General features: G+C 39.0%; 1 protein-coding gene across 11 annotated transcripts in view; it reads right to left on the bottom strand.

The window, feature by feature from the left end:
• MAGI2 (membrane associated guanylate kinase, WW and PDZ domain containing 2) overlaps positions 1-21,415 on the bottom strand; it is a 1,374,207-nt gene extending 1,352,792 nt beyond the window's left edge. For all 11 annotated transcript variants that reach the window (XM_049714931.1, XM_049714925.1, XM_049714927.1 and 8 more), the window contains exon 1: positions 21,115-21,415. In XM_049714931.1, coding sequence (XP_049570888.1) covers positions 21,115-21,415 — 301 coding nt within the window. The remainder of the gene's footprint in view (positions 1-21,114) is intronic.
• Positions 21,416-24,165: the final 2,750 nt, after the last annotated feature.

Raw genomic sequence — 24,165 nt, 5'->3', positions numbered from 1 at the left:
ATTAAATATTTAGATGGCATTTTGGATATGTTTTACATAAAACCTTTTTAAGCATGCTTTGTTTATCAATCATAAAAACAATAAGAAAAGTAGGCTATGTGTAGCTATATAAGAGAATTGACCTGTTTATAAGTTCCATATACTCCACAAGTCTATGTAAATATCCTCAAAACCAAATCCACATCTGCAATGCTTCTATATTAAGGACATATTTTTCCATTCAAAAAAGTGCTTCACCACCTTTCATTAAAAAAAATTATTCCACAGAACAGCTTTCAATCTATGTTTTCATTTTGTTTGAATTAAATCAAATTATTTCCATATATAATAAATCTTGAACATAGACACTGTACTATAAGCCTTATTGACAAGTCAATAAATCAAAAGCAATGTTTTGATTTCTCTATATTTCTTAGCAAAATTTACAATGTTGCTGAAAAAAATTTTCTGCTCTCTACCTTCAGTAGAGTTTTGTGGGTATTTTTTTTTTGGAAGTTAGCAACGCAGGCAAAATAAAGTTGGAAAAGCTCTTTGTATAAGTTTATCGGAGAATCCTATATTTTTCACATATTAGAACTGACTTTTCTGTAACAATAAAATAATCTTATTGAATGTAGAGTCACAAGTCTACCAAATGAACAAGAGGATTCAGCAGCTGGCCTTAAAGATTATTTTCAAGTTAATGTGTTTTTTTTAATAGGAGTTATAACTTAAAACAAAAATGCTATCCACTTAAAAGCTTAAATAAAAAAAGATGATGTTGGACTTCCCTGGTGGCACAGTGGTTAAGAATCCACCTGCCAATGCAGGGGACACGGGTTCGAGCCCTGGTCCGGGAAGATCCCACATGCCGTGGAGCAACTAAGCCCATGTGCCACAACTACTGAGCTTGCGCTCTAGAGCCCACGAGCCACAACTAGTGAGCCCACGTACCACAACTACTGAAGCCTGCGTGCCTAGAGCCTGTGCTTTGCAACAAGAGAAGCCACCGCAATGAGAAGCCCGTGCACCGCAACGAAGAGTAGCCCCCGCTCGCCGCAACTAGAGAAAGGCCGTGCGCAGCCAGGAACACCCAACGTAGTCAAAAATAAATTAATTAATTAAATGATTTTTTTAAAAAAAGATGATGTTAGCCAATAAAACAATGTTTCCATCAGGGAACACTATTCAGAAAATTAGAAAAATGTGTTTTGTTTTTAAGCTAAATGGATTAAAAATAGAAGAAAATAATTTTCTGAAGAGGCAAGCATATTTATTGCAAAGAATGCTTGTGTACTTGACATAAATTCTTATTTTCTAAATAGGAAATTTTAGGTTTAATTTTTTAATATTCTAATTTAAAATTTAAATGTACATCAATAGCTGTCTCTTGCATTTAGTCATTTCTCTCCTTCATAGTGGCAAAATAAGGCTTTGCAGAATTTTTAGTTAGCCTTGGCAATTAGGACTGTATGGAAACAAATGACAGAGAGGCGACTTCACAAAGTGAGTGTCTAATTTGATGTCTTTATTGACCTTATTCTCCACTCCCACTGAATCCTCAAGTTTATATAAAAGCTTCAGGCAACTTTATTAGAATGAGTTAAGTTCTTAAAGGTTTTTATCAAACCCTTTGTGTCCTTGGGAATAGAGGAAAAATTGTTTTTGTGCCACAAAGTTACTAAAGAAACATGGAGGAAAAAAGCAGCCTATAGGAATGAGTTTCTCGACTCCTACACAATTGTCAGTTCCACAACGTTAATCCACACGAATGTCTGGGGCCCCAAGCACAGACTACAAGAAAAATACTTAATAGTCTCCAAAATGACCCCAAGTATGTAATCAGACAACTAATTATAAATACTGTTTACTATGTATGTACTAACACATATATGCTCATAACCTCTACTTTTTCATATATTACATGTGCAAGGAATACAACAAAACTCAACAAATACAAATCCATCTTCCCTCTAGCTTCTCTAACAGAAAAGGACAACAGCCTTATCTGTCAGAGGCAAGGAAATGGCATCTTCCATACTATGTTACAGTGTTAAACTGTGCCCTGCACACACTTGGGTTTATGTCTGGAACACCAAAGAAGACCAAAATCAATATTAAATTGCTAACTCCAAATATTAATAAATGGTTTCTGCAGTGAAATAAAGACTGATAAGCTTGAATGTTAGCTTAAGGGAATAGCCTATTCTTTTCTTTCCCTTTCTATATTTGCTTTTGCTAAACTTCACTCAGGCTGGAAATAATCATAATAATTGGAACCAGCAGAAGGAAATAGCTGATCCTGCTAGGCAAGATGAAATAAATCTGCAACCCAACTAATACTAAATATAAGCTCCACGTGAGCATACTAGAACAAAACACCTGAGATAAGAAAGTTCTTTGGAGCCAAATCCCCAAGTTTACATTTTACAAGTAGATATGTTTTGGAAATGCAATATTTATAAAGTATCTGGATGCCACTGAGTGTAAACAAACAGCAGATTTATGTCAAGTGTAGCAGTAAGACTAACAATTTCCTAGAGGGTAAGGAAGAAGACAAATAAGAAATGTTTGATCTCTGAAAAAAAATTCATATAAAGGGATAATTTAATAAACTTTCAAGTTCACAAAATAAAATTTGTTTAAAAACTTCAGAAAGCATAAAAACACTGTTAAGGGCATTTTAAATTCTTCGACGTTTGTAGAATTTGTTTCTCCTTGTCTTTTAACACAGTCCTGTTATAGTATTTTTATAGTTGCCAATGATGTATGCTATGCAATACTGAGACCGCAGAATAAGAAATATTATAACATTTCTAAGATGTTTATGATTTCAACATGAAAATTAGGGATTAATTTTGAAGTGTCTGAATCATTCTAAGACAGGAAGAAAGAAAAGAAATGCATGTCTCCTCTAACAGAAATTCTGAAGTTTTGGAAAGGGAAACTGAACTAGAATAGTGACACAATATTTAGGTATTAACAACTGTCTGCTCTGCAGTTTTGGGCACCCATCTAGGGTACTGGATCATTAATTCTCTAGACTGTCCTGTTTCAGTAACACAATAAACTGGATAAGAGTATGGGCTTTTAAGTCAGGCTGCCATTTAGTACTGAGTGACCTTGGGCAACCTGAGCGACCTTGGGCAAGTAATGAAACTTCATGCTTCAGTTTCCTCAGGTTTAACTGAGATGATAGATATCACTTTCCTCATAGAGTTAATGTGAGCCTTCAATGAATGTAATTAGATGTGAAGTGGGACTTTTCCTGTTTTTCCGGAATGTAGCTTCATAGCTGAGGACAATGGGAAATAAGCAAGTTATCAATTATATCCATGGTAAAACCAGTCCAAAGACCATCACTCCCAACAGCCCAGATGAGAAGACTAAGTATTTGAAAAAGAGATTCCACAAAAAAGATTCCTTGAAGGGAATCTTAATAGACAATGAAGTGTCATCTCACCTTCCTTCTCAGACTGTGCTGCACGTAAGAAAGTGGTCACTCACGAGGATTACTCCCAGACTAGCTGCTTGTTAAATTCTTGAAACAGTCATAGTTGCCCCATGCTGCTACCCATAAGCAAACTCTGAAAGAGTTCTTGGATGAACTTGAAAGGTTTTCTCATAAGCCTGGGGATATTCATAAAGACAGGGATTTATGCCCACTTCTTGCCATAGAATCCTGAAGGTGGGAACTTGGGTGGAGCTGCCCATGATATTGGAAGATGTGGCTGAATTTCCACAACATGATGAGTCAAGGAAATATGAAGTTTTCGTCCTCCTTTGACCTGACCTCAGTGGAGACAGGTAGAGCGTGGATGGAGGTGGAGCAAATAAAGCAAAGAAACAGACCACACTTTTTCATTATTGGGTTCCAGAGTTCTTGATCAAGATTAAGCTCAAAAGAGAGGAGAACCTTTCGATTGGATGCAAGGTTAAAGTTTGTACAATATTTTGAACAGACTACATTTTTTAATACCTAAAAGTGAGACTATTCTGTTACATGAAAGCAAAAACAATTATAAGGTGGGGTGGTGAGGTCTTTAGTAAAGCAGGGGTGAGAGGAAAATTAATTTTTCTTGTTTGTACCCTTTGAGTCCAACCTGTTCAATACACTGGTCACATGAGAAAGTACATGTGGCTGGAATGTACTAAGTGGTCAATATAACCTAGCAGGTTTTGTTATTATTACTAAATATTTTTTATTAATTGCCCCTAAGTAAATTCAACAATGCTTACGTTGCAGGGCTATGTAACATGAACTTTCACGTTCAACATGAATTACTTCAGGGAATGTCACATGAATACCTAAACTGAAAAGTAAGAAAATTTACTGATTTACCTATCAACCAAATACATCAAAATATCAAGTGGAAAAAAGAAAAGGAGAAAATACTCTTAGTACAAAAATGTGTACTGTGGTTTTCTTGACTGAGCTCTTATTTCTGACTACTCAGACCATTTAAAGATGTTTTTAAAGGGATGGGACATGAACACCATTTTATTACTAATTTACTATGTACCACTTAATCTACCACCTCTACATTTTCCTTAGTTCTCAAATAGAGCAATTTTCTCTCCTAGAACAGCCTGAAACAATTCTCCTCCTAGATGAAAATCTCCCTGCTGGAGCAAAAGAGCCAATTAAATGTCCCAACAAAGAAGATCTCTTCGTCTAACTAACCTTCTAAGCTACCTTCTAATACTGGAGGTCTGTGGCAGTGTCATTCCGCCTCAATTATTAGTAGCTAAACTCTCTCAGATGTTGATGGGTAATCAACTGAGCAACCTGGCTTTTTACAGGGCTCATACTATTTTGAATCAAGTAAGCATACGTTATATATGTTACATATGTTAAACTATTTAACACATAACTTTTAAATTAAACAGAAACAGATTCCTTTCACAAGTTTCAGTGTAAGGATGGAAATGATACACTAGGAAAATTTTGTGATTTGGATTAATGATGGACAAGAATGCATTTCAGAACAAAATAGGGCATATTTGCAGGAAAAAATAACAATTTTAGCAAAATTAGTCTCATAATGGATGAGGTAGGTAGTGATCATGTTGCCAAAAATCTACCACAGCATAATATAAAGAGCTGTGAGTATATTTAAAAATAAATTATTTGAAATGTTTAAAAATATTTTTCAAGGATATAGCTATAAACTAAAATGATTATACTTACCAATGTTTGTTAATTATGGGCAGAGGTTCTATATGTAGCTGATGGTTAATTTTATGTGTCAACTTCACTGAGCCACAGGGTGCCCAGATATTTGGTCCAACATTATCCTAGCTGTGTCTGTGAGGGCATTTTTGGATGAGAGTAACATTTAAATCAGTAGACTGAGTAAAGTACACTGCCCTCCCTAATGTGGGTGGGCCTCATCCAATCAGTTGAAGACCTGAACAGAACAAAAGGGCTGACCCTCCCCCAGTAAGGGAGACTTCTTACTCCTACCTGACTGCCTTTGAACTGGGACATCAGTTTTTTCCTGCCTTTAAATTCAAACTGAAACATCAGCTCTTCTTGGGTCTCAGGTCTGCTGGTCTTCAGACTAAACTACACCATCAGCTTTCCTTAGTCTCTAGTTTGCCAACTTACTCTGCGTATATTGGGACTTGTCAGCTTCCATAAACACATGATCCAATTCCTTATAATAAACATCTTCCTCTTTCTTTCTTTCTTTCTCTCTCTCTCTCGCTCCCCTCATATATACATATATATGTCTCCTATTGGTTTTGTTTCTCTGGTGAACCCTGACAAATATAATGTTTCAAATAAATCAACTATTACAGGGAAAGAAGACCTTTATCATTCATCCATTCAAAATGTTACCTAAACAGTCTACATATTTTCTGGCATCATTCCAAGTACTAGGGAAATAAACACAAATTAGATGTTGTCCCTACTGGATGAATTCAAGGTCTAATGCAAGTGACATATTTGACAACTTTATCAGCCAACCATTGTTATAGCAAATAGAAATGAGTAAATATTTTGTTGTGATACTAAGAATCAGGAGGCTCTGGATCTAATTCTCACGTACCAATAGTGGATAAAATAAATGAACCTTGAGATCTTGAGATGTATATGCCATTCTTTTCATTTATAACCAAAATTATATACCACATACAGTTCAAAATACTTCATATTTCATTTCTGGGACCTTGAACTAGAGAAGATACCTGAAAGAAAGATAAAATTTTGAGTGCTCAAAAATATGCACAGTCCTACCACTGCCATGTGGAAACATTTGAATAATTTTATGTGACAGAGAAGGTAATTCATTACAAACATAGTTTCAATGAAGAATTCCTAGTAAAACTTAGAGAAGAGTTTGGATTTTCAAGGTTTACTCCAAATATAGCCTAGAATATTACATCAATGGTCAAATATCTTGGTCTCAAAATAGCAGCTCACAGAACCAGAAAATGAGGCAGTTTTACTTCTGTGATCTCTGAATGAAAACTAAAAACATACAGCAGATAAAGGCAGCACTGTTGAAGACAAAGTTCCCACTATTATTGTTTGTATATGACTTGCTAGAAACATTATCTTTAGTGCTTAACAGTGATACATTAACATTAAAAATCCTTATATGATAAATGTATGCTATACGATATGTATTATAAAGAACCCAATTTAAAAAGTGGTTTGTACGTTATTACAGATTTATGTTCCCCCCTACCCCCGACACCCACCCTCTAAGTTAGAAGTACTAAGTAAAGAAGATTATATATGCAGGCCCGTTAAATACAGGCATCCCTCAAATTCCCATTCTTGGCCTCCTTTCACTCTCAATGCTCTTATAAAGGGACCAGAGCTCCCTGAAGGGCTACAGCTACCATCATAAAAAGAGCATAACTCAACTCTCTAATCTGCAGCTCCAGCAATTTTGTGAGCTCTAGATGTATGTGACCAACAACTGTTGAACATCAGAAACGTGCCATCTGCCAGGAACCTCAAACATATTATATTCCCAGGCACTCATTTTTTTCCACTCACTGTTTCAATTGAAGCAACATGAAATAAAAAAATCTGTTAAAAATGAAAAATAGGTCATTTTATAACTTTATTCTTTTAACTCACTATCTCCAACTCCAAGGCCTAGTCTAAATTGTTTTAAGTAAAACCAGTGATAAATATCTGGTGAATATAATAATATTACTTATTCACTAAGAGTCAAATATGCTGAAAATAGCATGCTGCTTCTTCCATCGTTGTCCAGGACGGCAATTTTCGATTTCTAGAACAGCCCAAAGCCACTTCTACTGTAGATTAAATTTTAACATCTGTAGTTAATGGCATCTTCATCTACTCTGAACACCCACCCCCAGGGCAGTTATCTTTGACTCCTGCCTCCTCTTCACCACTACTTCCCAATCACTTGGATATAAATCCTTATCCATCCTGCCTCTATAATATGTCTCCAGTTCATGTCCTTCCATTCCCACCGCTGATTCCAGACCTTAGGCCTTGCTCTCACTTTCTTCTCCTCTCAATACATACTTCACACCACATTTCCTCCCTGCCCCTATGCCTCAAAAACCAAAAACCAAAAACCCCAATCACTTTGATTATGCTTTTCCCTTGTTCAGATACCTTCAGTGGCTTTACTCACCTAGAGAATAATGTCCAAACTCTTTAGGTTTTCATTTAATACCTTCCCTGATATGATTCTAAGTTTCCTTTCTGGAAAAATCCTCAGTTGGTATCAAGATTACTTAGCTACCCCTTTCACTAGCCTCACTGATCTGTATTTAGTTCTCTCTACAGGAGGGTCATTTTCACCCTCTCCCACCTTTGGTCATGCTCTCCTCTCTGCTTTCTACACCTCTCCACCTCCCACTCATGCATTAGAGACCATTTCAAAGATCCCTTATGCTGTGAAGCACCCCCACACACATACACACACCCTCAGTGATCTTCCATCTCTTAAGTAATAACATTTCCAACTAAGCTACACTAAAGTTTTAGAAAACATTTCCATAGGCATTACCTTCTTGGATTCTAATAACCATTCTATAACATATGAGGCGACTGAGGCTCAAAGAAAGTTAATAGCCCCATAAGGACATGATAGCAATGAACTTGGGACTGGAATCCAATTAAGTCCTCTTACTCCAGGATCCACACTCCTTACATTATATGCCTCTGCTTCTTCCTTTCCCTCCTTTGTGCTCTAAAAGCAGTATGTTTCTATCTGTACCATTCCACTAAAACTCAGTGTTTTAAGGTTAGCTTTGTATGTGATTGCTTCTCCTTCTACTCTGTAGTCTTGGAAGGTAGGGTCTGACCATTACTATTTTAATGCCAGGACCTAGCTTTAGCATGACACAAAACAGAAGTATAATAAATATTTATTCAATTAATCAAAGGATCTTAATTTGCTACAATATTTTTATTGATAAAAACATGTATTTATGTGACAAATACAGAAATTCAAGCTCAAGTCTCTTCCATCATAACACACACACACACACACACACACACACACACACACACACAAACACCTCTATCTCTTTTAACATGCATCTCCTAGATAGATAACTCTCCATTACCTTTCCTACTAAACAGACTTCTTGAAGGAGTGGGATGCACGTGCTATTTCCATTTTCTTACTTCCTATTCACTCTTCAAACCTGTGACATGAACTCTTCTGCACCACCCATTCCAATGAAATGACACCAAACAAAGGTGACCTCCATTTTTGCCAAATGCAATGGAAATGTTACAGACATCATCTTTCTAACCATAGTGCTGACCACTCACTCAGTGTTAAGACTGTTCTGATAACAGTCTTAGTTTCCTTCCTGGGATCCCCTGACTTCTGAAACGTAGATGCCACAGTGTTTTCTTATTCTTTTTGTCTTTATTTTCTCTCATTGGATAATCTCATATTCACTAATTTACACATTCAGCCCCACTCACTCTTCTGAATTTTAGACATGGGATATTCAGATGTCTACCACTTGAATTCTTTCTGCACATCTTATATTAAATATGTCCCAAATGGAATTACCTTCTCCCCAAATCTACGTCTTGCCACCAGTCTCTATAATGATTGGCACCACCTAAAAGACACCAGAAAGTCAGCAAGACTCCTTTCTTTCTCTTTGTCCCCATACAATCACGTGTACTGACAATTTTACCATCCACAGTTTTCTTGCCTCAGACCTCTCTTTCCCATTCCTACCCTCATTATTATAGTTCAAGACCTCAAAACCTCTCCTCTGGGTAAATCTATAGCCTCCTGAATGGTCTTCCTGCCTCTTTCTTCAACCTCCTTTAATTAGGTCTCTTCATTGCCTACATGTGTTCCATGAAATGTTGCCTACAGTTGCCCTCACTGGGAAAACAATGCACAAACATGACCTTCTTAATCCTGTTCTTAAAACCTTTCTAACACAGACAGGCAAGCTAGCATACTGGTTAAGATAGTACCTAGGTTAAATCCTGGCTCATTTTATTATTATGTGGCTTTGGGCAAGTTTCTTTATCTCTCTGAGCTCATTTTCTTATCCACAATGGAGTTTATGATAGTACCTACCTTGTAGAGGTAAAATCAATTAACATTTAAAGTATTTAGAACACTACCTGACATATAATAAGCACCGCACAAACATCTGTCATTAATGACGATGTTAATAATAATAAAGCAGTAATACTCAGTGGTTCACCATTCAGTTCTATACGATAGCTTAGCCCAATCTAACCGCCCTAGCTCATTTATTACTACTGTCTATATTAAATTCCAGACTTTAGTACTTAGAAACTCTTCTTTATCACATTCCTAGAAACTCTCAATATCAATGCCTCCTTGCCTTTTTCTCTAGAAGGGTCCTCCTACCCTTCTCACCTGATTTCCTAGTGAAGTATTCTCTTCTCCATGAACTGTTGCTTGAAACCTCAGGAGAGACCAGGTACCCTTCTGCTAGGCATAGACCTTCTGAAATATTTATTCCATTCAAAATTCTTACTTATAGTAATTGTTAAACCAAATTGAATATTAACATACAGTATATATGGTAATTATAACATCAAACAATATATGTGTGTGAAATATATACATATACATTATATATATAGTATTGAGCCTATACTGTACTCCAGGCCTTAAGCTAAGCATCCTATAGGCATTATAATATTTATTCCTCATAACATCTTTGTAAAGTAGGTTTGTAATGATACTTGTTTTACAGAGGATGGAACTGATGTATAGAGATGTGAGATAACTTGTTCAATTCACAGCTAGCATGGGAGTAGAGCTGTGACTGGAATCCACATCTGTCTGTCTCCAGAGTTCCATGCTCTTAACTATATACCGCACTGTGAAATTCCTGGCACAGGATCAAGATTTACACACCTTACTACAAACACTATCTAGCACAGTGCTTAGAACATAAGCACAACATTAAAATATATACAGAGTCCATGTAACTACTTGAACTGTATTCCATATTGTAGAATACTAAGAAGTCCTAACTCATATTTCTTCTCCAAAATGTTTTTTCTTACCTTTTATTCTGATTACATAAAGGATGCTACCCATTATGTAATGAAAGAACCTTCTCCTTAATGATATTTAACTCAGATCACATAGACATACCATAGGATGGACTACTTGAGGATGCAGATGATGTCTTAATGAAGTCTTATTCATCTTTTTATCACCAGTCCCTAGTTCAATGCCAGATAGAGAATAGGTTACCAATAAATGTTCACTGAATAATAACTAGATGAATTCTAGCTCTGGAAGAATGGTGTTGGAACATTTTTGATGAGTCAGTTTATAATGATACACTCCTGGATCAATGGCATAGACATTTGTAAACACTCCATAATTCCAAAAATATTTCAAAATATTTCTGGCACGCATTGGTGGGTATATTTTTGTAGCTGGTTTGCTTTCTTGATTATGTTCTGTTTTGGATAATGTTAAAATAAATTTGTGTTCCCACATATTTTACTTCTGAATGCTCACAATTTTCTGGAATTTAAAACAGAGGTCCAACCATAGCAAAACTGAATGAGATAATAGAGACATACCTAGAATTTGACTGAGCTTATGTTGCAGGAAAATACATCTTGGTTTATTCTTCAAATAGATTTCTGTTTTTGAAGGATATTCACCAGTGCTCCCCAAAACAATAAAATAGGAATAAAATACTTATTTTTATACCATTTTACAGTTATATCAATCAAAAGATTTTGGCCTCAAAATAACAGAAAACCCAATCCAAATGGCTTAAAATATCTTGTGTACTGTTAGCTCAATAGCAAGAAGTCCTAAGAGAGGACTAGTTTGGGCTCATTATTTTAGCAGACCATCAAGGAGCCAGTAACTTTATATCACTCAGTTCTGCCATTCTCCACCTTTGGCCACTCTCCTCGTGATCACAAGATGGCTACAGTTGCCCCAGGTATCACCTCCATGTACAGCAACTTCCATAGACTGAAAAATGAATAGATCTGTCCTAGATCTTATTTTAAGTACTAAGAAGTTTCTCAGAAAGTCCCCAAGGGGCTTCACTTTACTTTTCATTACTTAGAGCTGGGTTATAAGCCATTTCCTAAAACAATCATTGGCAAAGAGATGGAATTACCATGCTTGGTTTAGACTAGTCTAAGTCCATTCCCTTGGGATAAGGCTGACATAATATGAAACACATGGCATAGCATCACTTCAGCGTGTGGATACTTGAACAAAACTGGCGTTCTGTTCAGTAAGGAATGAAGGGAGGGGGGAAATAAAAAATGCATTCCAGGTAGACAACCAACAATGTCTCTAATAACTTTGTGACTTTCTAAAGTCTGTATGAAAGCATATTCAATGAAAGCAAAGTACCTCCTTATTCAATGCTAAAAGAGTCAATTTCCCCAAGGATAAAGGGTGTCATGATACTCTTCACATTAAGACAATGAAAAATTTCCAATTAATTTTAAAAGGGAGACTTGGGATGAGAATATAAAAGGATATTTTCTTGATTCACAGTAGTAAGTTAGCATACTGTTAGGGCTATCAAAGATATAAATTTTAGGGCTTCCCTGGTGGCGCAGTGGTTGAGAGTCCGCCTGCCGGGGGACACGGGTTTGTGCGTCCGGGAGGATCCCACGTGACGCAGAGCGGCTAGGCCCGTGAGCCATGGCCGCTGGGCCTGCGCCTCCGGAGCCTGTGCTCCGCAACGGGAGGGGCTGTGGCGGTGAGAGGCCCGCGTACCGCAAAAAAAAAAAGAAAGAAAATTAAAAAGCTATAAATTTTAAATAGTTCTTAGTAAAGTTTATGGTATATATGTACTTTATAAATTCATATATAGATACTCCAAAGCAAATTAATTGGACATAAGGAAAATGGCTTTAAATTAAAACATCAATGTAATTCGAATTATCATAATCTCCACTTCATAACAAAACCTCTTAGGACCCATGTTAATTAAGCTTAGTTTTTATTGACATTTTCAAATTCTCAGTAAAGCAACACTAGTACCTGTATTTTAGCTAAACACTTATAAGTTAGGCATCATTTAACTTATTTTTAAATGATTACTTCTTCAGAATTGTAATATATCACATATTCAAAGCATGTTGGATCCAGTCCTCTTATTTTACTCTGAGACAACTAAACCAGTGCAATTTAAACTACTCTGTAAATATGTTATCAAGTTCATGAATAAGCATGCCCCTTATCTCTGCCCCTTCCTTTGTTACATTAACATTAGGACATTATCCTAGGCATTTGTAGCCCACCAGCCACTTGGTGATGTAAATAAAAGTAACTAAAATCCAAACTATCAAATTCTTATTATCATTTCTTAACAACTAATATATATGAAATACAGAAATCATCTCGGCACTTGATTTCACTGTCTTTAGGTCTCCCGTTATCAAAACTAATAAAGGTTAAAAATACCACTCACAGTTGGAAATTTATGGGTACCTATGTAAGCTTTTCAGCTAGATTTGTCACACATGGAATAATTTTATGTAACTCTGACTAAAGTGAGACTGTATCCTCACATGCATAAATGCCTTTCTGGGACCATTGATTTAAAAACTGGCATTGAGGGACTTCCCTAGACATCCAGGGGTTGAGACTCCGTGCTTCCACTGCAGGAGGCGCAGGTTTCAATTCCTGGTCAGGGAACTAGGATCCCACATGCTACACAGCGTGGCCAAAAAATAAATTAAAAAAAAACAAAAAATAAAAAAACTAGCATTTAACCTTAGTGTTTCAAAAGTGTGTGTGTGTTCCATGTATACAAAGAAGCAGAACAGAACAAATTTGCTATTCACTAGAGTGACTCTGCCACACTGAACTTAAGAAAAGGAAAGAAAAGGTACTTCCAACCAAAGAGGAAAAGGAGATAATGTTAGAGATAATGTTTCAGAAGAAATACTAAGAAGGAAGGTTTTAGTATTTTAACTGCAGATGGGTAAGAGCATCTTTGATAATATTCCTGCTTTTCCATAGAGGAATCACCTTCTGTCTAAAGCCCCAGTCCTAACAAAATGGCCATCCACTAAGTACCTGACTTGCCAGAAAGGCAAGATTACAGTTATTCATGTTCAGGGTGCTTTTGGAAATAAGCCACAATTTTGGGGAGATTTTTGTGACCCTTTAGGCCTAAATGCTTGTTTTTTGATTGAATAAACTTGACGTGTAACATTGTATAAGCTTAAGGTGTACAGCATGCTACTTTGATACACCTATATATTGTAGTATGTTGTAGTGATATTTATCACAGTAATAATTATAGTCAAATATTATTGTCTCTATTAATCCTTGTTATTTTTTGAAGAAACTTTGTCTGGTAAAGAGTTGCTTTAACATCCTTATAGCACAGACCGCAAAGAAAGGCAAACTGGGTTCAACTGTGGACTGATCATAATGCTTCACAGATGCAACATAGGACATTTCATATCTCTGAAACTTGCTCGTGCTTGCAATCCAGCTAATCAGATTTTGACAAGCTTAGGGTATGTTGCTAGATTAATCTGTGGGTTTCTACAGCACTTGTTATCCTTGAATTAATATATATTCCAGCTAAGTATGTACCTTCCTGTGCACAGTGATACAAAATACTAGGATAAGCACCATTGCTCACCTATAAAATGATAAATAAGTGTCAAAAATACATATAATTGGTTTTTGCATTTAACATTTTTACTGAGACATTCTCTATGATCTTTCAAGTGCAATGTAAAGTGCAAACAGCCCCTACGCTACCTGTAATCCATGGCAATATAAATAAGTCACTGTAACATTTGGGAAACTCATGTTTTAAGAAACTTCTTTAAACACAATGTAATATGAAAAATAGATAAATAAAATATACACTTTTTGTTAAACAAGTTTGCTTCTTCCTATTTCATTTTACAGTCAATTAAACCCATGGCTATTTATAGAAAAATCTCTGATTTCATATGCACAAGTTTCACTAAAGGCAGTTAAAAGGTTCAAAAAATTAATCCACAAATTTTATCATTAGAAAAATCAATATCTTTTACTTCACACTATAAAGGTTTACTCTTTCTTCTGTCACATATTTGTTTGGGGCCATTATTGGATATATGATGACTGCCATAAAAGTGAAATTTTTTTTAAGTAAACCAAAATAACTGAAAATAACACAAAGCCGGACATGGATTCATGTAACAATTACAGGGAGAAATGTTTTCCAAGGTAAAACAAGCCATAAAATATGTTAAATATTGAAACAAATCTAATTATTCATTTAAAATATCCACTCATTAACCTACTGGATCCTTGAAAATAGATGCACTGGATGCATCTGAGTTAATATTCAATCAGTTGTCAAAAAAGGAAACTTTTTTTCTGTTACTTCTAGACTATCCAAAGCAGACAACACTGTATATTAAACTTTAAACAAATTTTTTTTTAAGTTTGTAAACAATTAATCTCCAAATGGAGTCTTTTTTACTAGAGTAACATGTCAATGAAATGTAATAACAGAAGCAATTATTAACTTCCTATGACAATATGAGTATTTTACAACAGTTTTAAGCAGATGCATATCCCTATATAAGTCTATGTAAAATCAGTACTTATCAACCTATTACTAAATTATCTATACAAAATTAATTATAATTTACTTTTATTAAAGTAAATTTCACATCAGTCCTTTCTGTAAACAGAAGAGAGGGAGCTGGGACTAGAACAGAATAAATAATTAAAGAGTCACAATACTAAGCAAGTTGTAAGACCCTATCCCATGCTTCTTATCATGATAAATAGCCAGATTGTAGCTTAGAAAGATTTTTAAAAATTAATATTGGATTAATTGGGCGATTGGGATTGACATATATACACTGATGTGTACAAAACTAATGACTAGAAAGAACCTGCTGTATAAAAAAGTAAATAAAATAAAATTCAAAAATTAATATTGGGCACTGGACCTTCAAGGTAGATGTTCCTATTGAATTCTAAGAAGGGACTAAGTCAGCTGAAATGCTAAACTCACTGGGGGAGGCTGATGGTAAATCCTTCATCTTTAAAGTGTTAATATAGAGAATTACTTATATTGAGCTGCTGACGTGCTCACAGATGCAAAGTAAACTTTTTGCTGAATTTTGATGTATTTTCCTTTATTATACATGGTTGACTGTGAACACTTAGGAATTAATTCTGTTTCGTGATTGCCCTTCTTTATGAGGTCTTGATCTCTAGCTAAGAAATAAAAGTTCTGCCTTAAAACATGATAATAGTCGGGACTTCCCTGGTGGCACAGTGGTTAAGAATCCCCCTGCTAATGCAGGGGACATGGGTTCGAGCCCTGGTCCGGGAAGATCCCACGTGCTGCGGAGTAACTAAGCCCATGCGCCACAACTACTGAACCTGCGCTCTAGAGCCTGCGAGCCACAACTACTGATCCTGTGCGCCACAACTACTGAGGCCCATGCACCTAGAGCTCACGTTCTGCAACAAGAGAAGCCACCGCAAGGAAAAGCAGCTTACGGCAACTAGAGAAAGCCCACACGCAGCAATGAAGACCCAACGTAGCCAAAAATAAATAAATAAAATATGATTATAAAAAAAACCCCACTATACTACCATCTAATAGTCACATGCAAGAAGTATAAATAAATTCCTAAGGTTAAATTAGTGAATTTGAATAGGATTTCTGTGCTTGTCAAGCCTAGAGTAAATGATTCAATATATTCACCAACTGTTTAGGAGAAGAGATATGGGTACAAAGGGAATAAATAACTGGGGAAAAACTATGGCTAGAGTATAAAATAAATATAAAACAGATCTTTACACATAAAGATGGTATCAGTGAGAGTTATTTTTAAAACGTGAAAACATGTTCCATTCCACTTAATGGCATTACTCTTCACATTAATGCTTTTCAAAGAAGACTACTACTTGCAAATTACTCATAGTATTAATTAGTCAATCATTTTCTATTTTTCAGTTAGTCTTCAAATAAGTGTAAAATATCTTGAAAGTTAAAAACATTTCATGTCACTAGCTCAAAATGACCAGTATGCTTGGAATAACATTTAGTAACACTTACATAATGCTTATTATCTGCCAGACACTACATCATTTAAATACATCTTATTTAATATTCTCAAGATACTATTACTACCCCAGGCTAGACAACTTGTTTATATAGCCAATACTAAGTGGCATACTCAGGATTCAAACCCAGACAGGCTACTTGGGAGACTACATTTAATGGCTACACCATCACAACTCTTGAGGGAAATGATTCAGCCAGGAACTGCTATGCATTTGAAAGCCATTGTTTAAACTGCAAGCAGTCAGGGTTGTCAAATGTGAAAACCTTTTGTTCATTATGAATGTGAACGTGTGAATTTCAAGCAACTAAAAAGAAAAGTGAGCATAAGAAATATGGCAAAAGATTGCACCATATAAATGTTAAGAGCAGAAATGGTGGCACTTAAATACATTAGCTGTGATTTCACCCCAAGATTACTCTCATTCAAAACAAACACATACAAAAAGCAGTCATATTTAGCATTCAAGGTCATACTACCTAAATTACGTACATTTAAAAAATATACTGAAAAACTAAAGTAGCATCCTCCATAAATTATGCCCAAAGATAAGTGTCTCATTAACCTTGTTCCAAAACATTAAAGATACTTTATCCTAAAAAAATTAACTGATCAAATTGTTTAAACAATTCAATAAAATTCACGTACATAAATTTCTATGGAGGAAAATCAATCTTGGAGAAAATTTGACACAATTTGTTTTCAGCTTTTCAAATAAAGGAAGCATAGAGGTTTAACTCTATGATACTACCTTGAAGTCAGTCAAAAAGAAAGCATGACTCAATAAATTTGGATCTTCTTTCCTTTGAAGGCATCTTTGAAAGGAGCAATAGGAGGGAGAGCAATGTACATCTTCTCTAGAACTGAATTTCAAAGGCTTTACTTGGCCCTTCTCCTACATCGGAAGAATTATACAACGTTTTGTCTTTTATGTTCCATCGTGAGATCCTAAACGGGAAAATAAGTTCAGGTTATGTAGGTCCCCATGTGGTTTTAGATGCAGTAGCTAGGAATGTAGGACACAATGGTCTATGGAACTGGCTGCTGTGAACTTTAGTGCAGATTTTAAAAGAAAAGAAAAAAAAAACCTTTAGCTCTTCAGCACAGATCTCAAAATCACTCAAGAAACGTCCTTCAATTGCATCCACTGCATTAATGAGATCACAGAACAGAAGTGCTAGTTTAGATTAACTAGTTTGGTGAGGAAAGTTTATTATTATAAACTAAAAAGCCATAGTTTATAAATAATAATAGGATGTGACAATAAAGGATATTTTTCATATGTGACTCATCACTGTGTGGATTAAATGCAGCTTAAATTAGAAAAGAAATCCCCTGAATTTAATTAAATGGCTTTCAAAAATGGCTTTGAAAACATTTATACAATGTAGAAAAACTACATCTATTTGTCTACTGTGTCTTAAAATTCTGGTAGTTCACCTTCTTTTAAAATTATGATAATTTAATCTTATAACAACTGTAATATAAAATTAGCCAAGCACATAAATAAAAAGTGATTAAACAATGCAATTTTATCTGGTGCACTTTTTAATCAATATTCTTATATTCAAACTTCTTTTCTTTGCAAAATCTGCCTCAGTTTACCTGATTATATATGTAGTTTCTGTATAATACCCAACGTTTGAATACTCGAAAATCAACTATCTCATTAATATTTTAAAAATACAACTGCTAAACAAGCCATGTTTAAGTTTTTCAGTTACGCTAGTTTACTGGCTCTCTAGAAATAAGACTACTGAGCCAAGGGTTTCTAAATATTTTTCCAGCGAGTGAAATCTATAGTGAAACCCAAGACACACAGGCACGGTATCTACGGTTCTGAAATTTTCACTTTGCTTACAATGATAAAGTAAACCTATTATTATTTGACAAGGGAAAGAAAGATTTCAACAGGGGAATAGTATATGAATCACCATACATAGAAGAATATAAAAGAGGATTATATTTTCCACAAAAGCTAAAAGAAGCAATTATTTTTGCTCCTTGGTTAGTGATTCAGGAGGTTAATCAGATTCCTCTGGGGTTCTGTGAACATCATTATGAACATCAATCATCAATGGCTCAGTGAAGCGCAGAACTGAAGGTTAACACAGAATGAAAAGAAAATTTCCCTAAATATATCACATTATATGTGTATATGCCATGAGTTCTAAAAACAGTAATCTTCCAAATAAAATCTAACACAGAAGTTGAGTATCAGAGACTACCTTGGATCAAATCATGGAAGGATTTAAATGAGATCTAGTCCAGGTACCCATCTTACATAAGAATCCATGGCATGTGGTCATTGGCCTCTTCATAAACACTCACAATGATGGAGGCTCATGAGTTCACAATATAGTCCACAGATTTTTTTTTTAAAGCTCTATTAGAATCATCTTAATAAAAGTAAAGATGCTTCATTCTTTAAAAATTTTCATAGATTCATCTTAGTTTGACCCTATAGAGTATCACAGGATAGTCAGAATTCCTTTTCTTACTTGATAGCTTTTCAAGATTTAATGATAGCTTTCATGCTTTCACTTTTCCAAGTCTTTCCACTGGATTTTATAGAATAGATTGACAATACCCAACAATCTCCCTTTCTTTCTTTTCTTGTCTTGCTGCTAGAGTTACAGTTTGGGAAGGTCCATCTCAAGATGCAGTGCTCAGAATGAGTACATTAAAATGTGGTAATAATTATAAACTATAATAGGACAATCACCTCTCTCATTAGGATATTATCATTAGTCCAACTTAACAATGCCTTAAGGTTTGCAGCCACTTTCCACTACAAATACCAACCTTGTTGCCAACAAAACCATGGTCATCAATTGTAAAGCAGATTTTTGGACTCAAAACCAAAACCTTACATTTATATCTATTGCTGCAAGATAGTACCATGACATCAAATATGTTAACATGAACGCCTATATTTGAGCCTCTGGTATGTCATCTTGAAAAATAGTAAGATACTCTATTTGCCTTCCTACCAAACTCATATTCTTCAGTTTCATTCAGTATGGAGCTATGTTGACCTACAAGTCAATGTTCACATTAGCCTATCTCAAGTCATCAGCTACTAATACTCAAGAATCCCCAATGAAAACTCTTTTTGTATGGCAATTTACAGTTAAGAAATTTTGACTGAGATTTCATTTTTCAGTGGCTTACTTTTAAAACTGGTTTATAGAGAAGAATAGCTCCCTAAGAGTGTTTCATATCCCCCGAAGAGTGTTTCCTGACAGCTGATCATGCAGTAAGATTAAGTGGTCGCTCAAAATGCAGGCAATGACAGCTCAATTCCATCTATGAGGCGGGACAAACAATGTATCACCAACAAGAAACCTTTAGATTGATGTGAATGTGCACATATACATACACGCCACACACGAGATGCGAATGTGAGCTACAAAATGTATGAAATCCCACGTGGAAAACAAAGATACACTACTTAATTCGAGCTAAAGTTGTCCTCTTTCCAAGAAACTTTTATCTCCCTCTTCCCTCCTACGGACCATAATTTTCTTTCAGGCAAAGACAGAGAGTTCTGCAACAGCCCATCACAGCCTTCAGCTGAGCCTCATCTAAACCAGGTTGGAGCTGACCGAGCCTGAGTTGTAACCAGCTGGCTTTTCCATCCAACTCCTCCTCAGAAACACGCCCCCCTCCCCCCTTTGCCCAAATCCGAAGCCAGAGGGGAGTCCAACCACAGAGAACTTCCACTCAACCCAATGTTCATAGTAAAGAACATTCCGGTAACCACGTCTCTCCTCCTGACACCCAACGCTAGAACCCGCTGTTAGTGCCGCGCCTTCCTCGCGAACCGCCTCCCGCGGGCCAGCTCGGGGTGAGCGCCCGGGTTAGTCAGTGCGCACGTGACGCGCGGTGCCCACATGACACGATCGTGGGCGGGGGAGGGGGACAGGGGAGTGAGGCAGGGAAAAAGTTAAGGAAGACCCGTCCAAGCGCCCGAAGCAATCTGCCCCGTCCCTTCTTTGTCAACTAGTGGCTCAGGGATTCCCCCAAGGCGTCTTCAGTCCAGCTCCCGAGACGGAGGGCGCAGCTCTCTGCTCGTCCCGCCACCCCCTACTCCTCCCCGCCCTGCTGGTGATGCCGCTGCACCCTCAAGTTGCTCCTTCCTCCCCTTTCTCCCTTCTCCCCTTTCTCCCTCCCTCCTTTTCTTCCATCCTTCCTCCCTTCCTTCCTTCCCTCCTTCCTTCCTTCCTTCCCTAAAAGCTCTTCATCCACTGCGGGCCGTGCCGCTGACGCACATTCAATTGCCCCGGGAGCTCGCCTGCACCTCCGAGGTCACACAAGGCCGAACACCTACCAAAGGGGAGGGGATAACTGCGCAAACAAAGTTGCACGCCCCACCGCAATCCGCCCCTCCCTTCCACCGAGCCCCCCATTCGGAACCCCGGCAAAGCCCACTTGCTCTGCCGGTTCTCTCTCGACCTCACCCCACCGTCGCGCAACACACACCCCCTTCCACACGCGAGCCCACCCTTCCATTATGCCCCGCGCTTGAAGCGGTCCAGCCTCCTGGCAAGAACCGAGCAAGCCGCTGCGCTCACCTTGCTTGACACACTTGAGCCGGAGGGGATCCTTGCAGTGTTTGATCACGGCAAGCACGTCCCTGATGGTGAGCCCCGCCACGGGGGTCTCGTTTACTTCCAGCAGCAGTTCCTCAGACACCAACTTGCTGCCGCTCTCATAGGCCACCTTGCCGGGCTTCACCTCCCCCAGGTAGGGGAACTGTCCATTCTCGGCGCCCCCCTTCAGTTCGAAGCCCAGCTGGCCCTCCGGGTTCCTGCCAATGACACTCTCATGGACTTTGCTAGTCCAGTGGCTTTTCTTTTTCAAGCTTTTGGACATGGCAGTGGGGTGAGTCGCCTCAGCTCCTGAGGGATTCCTTTGGGGTAGGGGAGTTGGTGCTGAGAGAATGAGGATGAAGGAGCCAGGGGGCCAGGAGGTGAGAAGAGCAGACTGCCTTCCTCCCGCCTCTGTTCGGTGCTTTCCCTCTTCTTTGGATGGAGTGTGGACGAGGAAGGGGGAGGATGACAGGGACGGCTGGGCAGAGGTAGGAGAGCTTGGGTGAGGTTGTGCTGTCCCTTGAATGACACTCAAGGCTGTGGCCCCGCAGCAGAAGAGAGCTGTGGTGGTGGCGGCAGCAGCGGCGGCGGCGGCGGCGGCAGCCAGAGCGAGCAGTAGCCGAGCTGGGGAGCGGGTGGGGTGGGGGTGGGGAAGGAGGGTAAGGATGCCGGGGGCCACTCCTGCGTGGTGCGAGTGGGAGCGCGCGCGCGCTCCTGAGCGTGTGTTGTTAGCTGATATCCATGGTAGCTGCAGTGGTAGCGGCAGGGTCCGCGCGCGCCCGCGCGTGTCTGTGTCTGTGTGCGCGCGTACTAGTTGTACTGTACTGGCAACAGGGGAGGAGGCAGAGGGCAGAGGAGGAGGGAGCGGGCTGGAGGGGGAGGAGGGGCACGCGCGCGCCGGGTGGGGAGCCGCTTCGCCGCTGTCTCCGCTCCCTCCCTCCGCCGCTTGACCCGGTAGTGAAGGCTGAGAGAGAGGCAGGCTGGGTCCGCCTGGCAGTCTACGGGAGGAGGCGGGAGCGGGAAACGAGGGGAGCCGAGGGCCGGCGTGGGGAGGCCGGCAGGAAGGGCTGCGACCCCAGCGCGGACCTTTCTTCAGCCTCCCGGCGGCCGAGCGCTGCGCTAGGCTGCCGCGCTGTGAGCACGCCCTGACTTCCTCAGACCTGTGCGGGCCGGAGCAGAATTAGCGGCACCTGGACTTCGGCTCGCCCACTGCCGGGCGCTGCGGCTCGAGCGCCGCGAGCCTCGGGGCGCGGAATCCTGGCGTGAGAAAGCCGAGCTCTGGGACCCGCCCGGCGTGCGCTCGCCGGAGAAGGCCTGGGCGCTACGAGCCGGGTGGAGGCGTCGGAGTTCACTGATTAGACAGGCTTTGTCTTCTCACGTTTCAGTCAGACCCGTCGCAGAGTTCTCAGAATTCCCCTCAGAGGAGCGTAAAGTTAGAAAACTGGAGACTGGTTTTTCTGGCAGCCAGGGACGGGGAAGCAGCGCCCCGGCCTCGGGTGCAGACGGGAACTTAGCAGAGGCTTGAAGTGTAGGGGCTTCACTTTTCCAAGTTAGAAGAAGCGGGAAGAAAGGGACTGCGGGATGGGGGTGGGGACAGCTGCGGTAAGCAGCCTCCTCAGAGAACTGGGCAGTTTCACGCGGGATCTGCGGCGAGACCGCTGGGCACGCCCTCGCCGCGGGCGCCCTCAGAGCCGCCGGGCTGAGACGCGGGAGAAACCCTAAGCTGACCCGAGCAGACAGCCTCCTGCTACCTTGAAGGAGAAGTCTCCAAGGGTTGACAGAGCGGCAGAACAGGGGCTGGAACTCAGCTCGCTGGCCTGCCACCAGGCTCCTTTCCCTTCACCAAGTTTGCAGCCGGGAGGAGAGGTGAGGACCGGGGCGCCAGGATGCAGGAGGGCCGCTGGGTTTCACTCAAAGGCTAGTTTCGTGTGAGATGTTAGGGGTGACTTTTTAAATTCCTGTAACTGGTAGGTGAATTTAATTTGCTGTAGTTTCAAAATGATAATTTAAAAAAAAAGGTGCACACCCACTCATCTCTTTAAAGCAAAGCATGAAAAGCACTGAGTTGTTAGGAGTCTTGCTGTCTGAGATGAAGACAGTGTGGGAGGCAAGCGGAACAGTTAAAAATGCTTAGTCGACCCAAACAGAAGGACCCAGTTTGAATTCAGGCTCTGCTACTTAGCAAGAGTATGATCTTGAATGAAGTGTCGACCTTTCTGAGCCTCAGTTTCCTTATTTGTTAAATAGGATTAAAAGTACTAATCTGACAGGACTACGGTAAGGATGAGATCAGGCAGAACGTGCAAAATGCTTGCCTGACATAGATGGGTAGGCACTGAAAATGATAATTTCCTCTTTTTTCCCCTTCTCGTATAACTCACTGTTTGGGGAAGTGGGGGATCAAAGCTAGTCACAACGGAAGAGATCTTAAAGAAAGATGATTTAACCGTGTCTTTTTTCACTTGAGAAAATGGGTCCCCAATGAATTGGCTTTGATTGGTGAGGATTATTCAGTGAGCCAGGAGCAATGCCAGGATCTGCAGCCAGAGGTGCGGGCAGTGCCCAGGTATGGGCAGGACTTTTTGTACCGTAGCCCAGTGTCACCCAATGAAGTTGGGTTTTAGCATTATGAGATACAGTCTTAAGTGGAAATTGGTAATTAGAACCAAATACAGTGTGTATTTTTAAATGCCATTTACAAACTAACACGTACGGGTAATACTAATATTTATAAAGTTCTTTTTTATCATTTATCTTTTTTAACATTTATCACATGTTGTTCTATAGGCTTTACATATATTAATTTATTTCTCCTGACATCTTAGTAAAGTATGCAATATTATCATCCCCTTTTACAGATAAGGAAACTGAGGCATACAGAGGTTAATTTTTGCAAGGCTGCAGTTTTAGTCAGTGGTGAAGCTCATATTCAGACCCAAGTGTTTGGCTCAAGACGTGGTCTCAGTCACTGTGTTGTACACTCTTCCCATGCAATTACCACATATCCTACCAGCAGTCAGTGCATAGTGTCCC

Source organism: Orcinus orca, chromosome 9 (genome assembly GCF_937001465.1).
Source record: "Orcinus orca chromosome 9, mOrcOrc1.1, whole genome shotgun sequence".
Lineage (NCBI taxonomy): Eukaryota > Metazoa > Chordata > Mammalia > Artiodactyla > Delphinidae > Orcinus > Orcinus orca.
The sequence above is the reverse complement of the archived record's forward strand: the minus strand, read 5'-3'. Positions and strand labels throughout refer to the sequence as shown.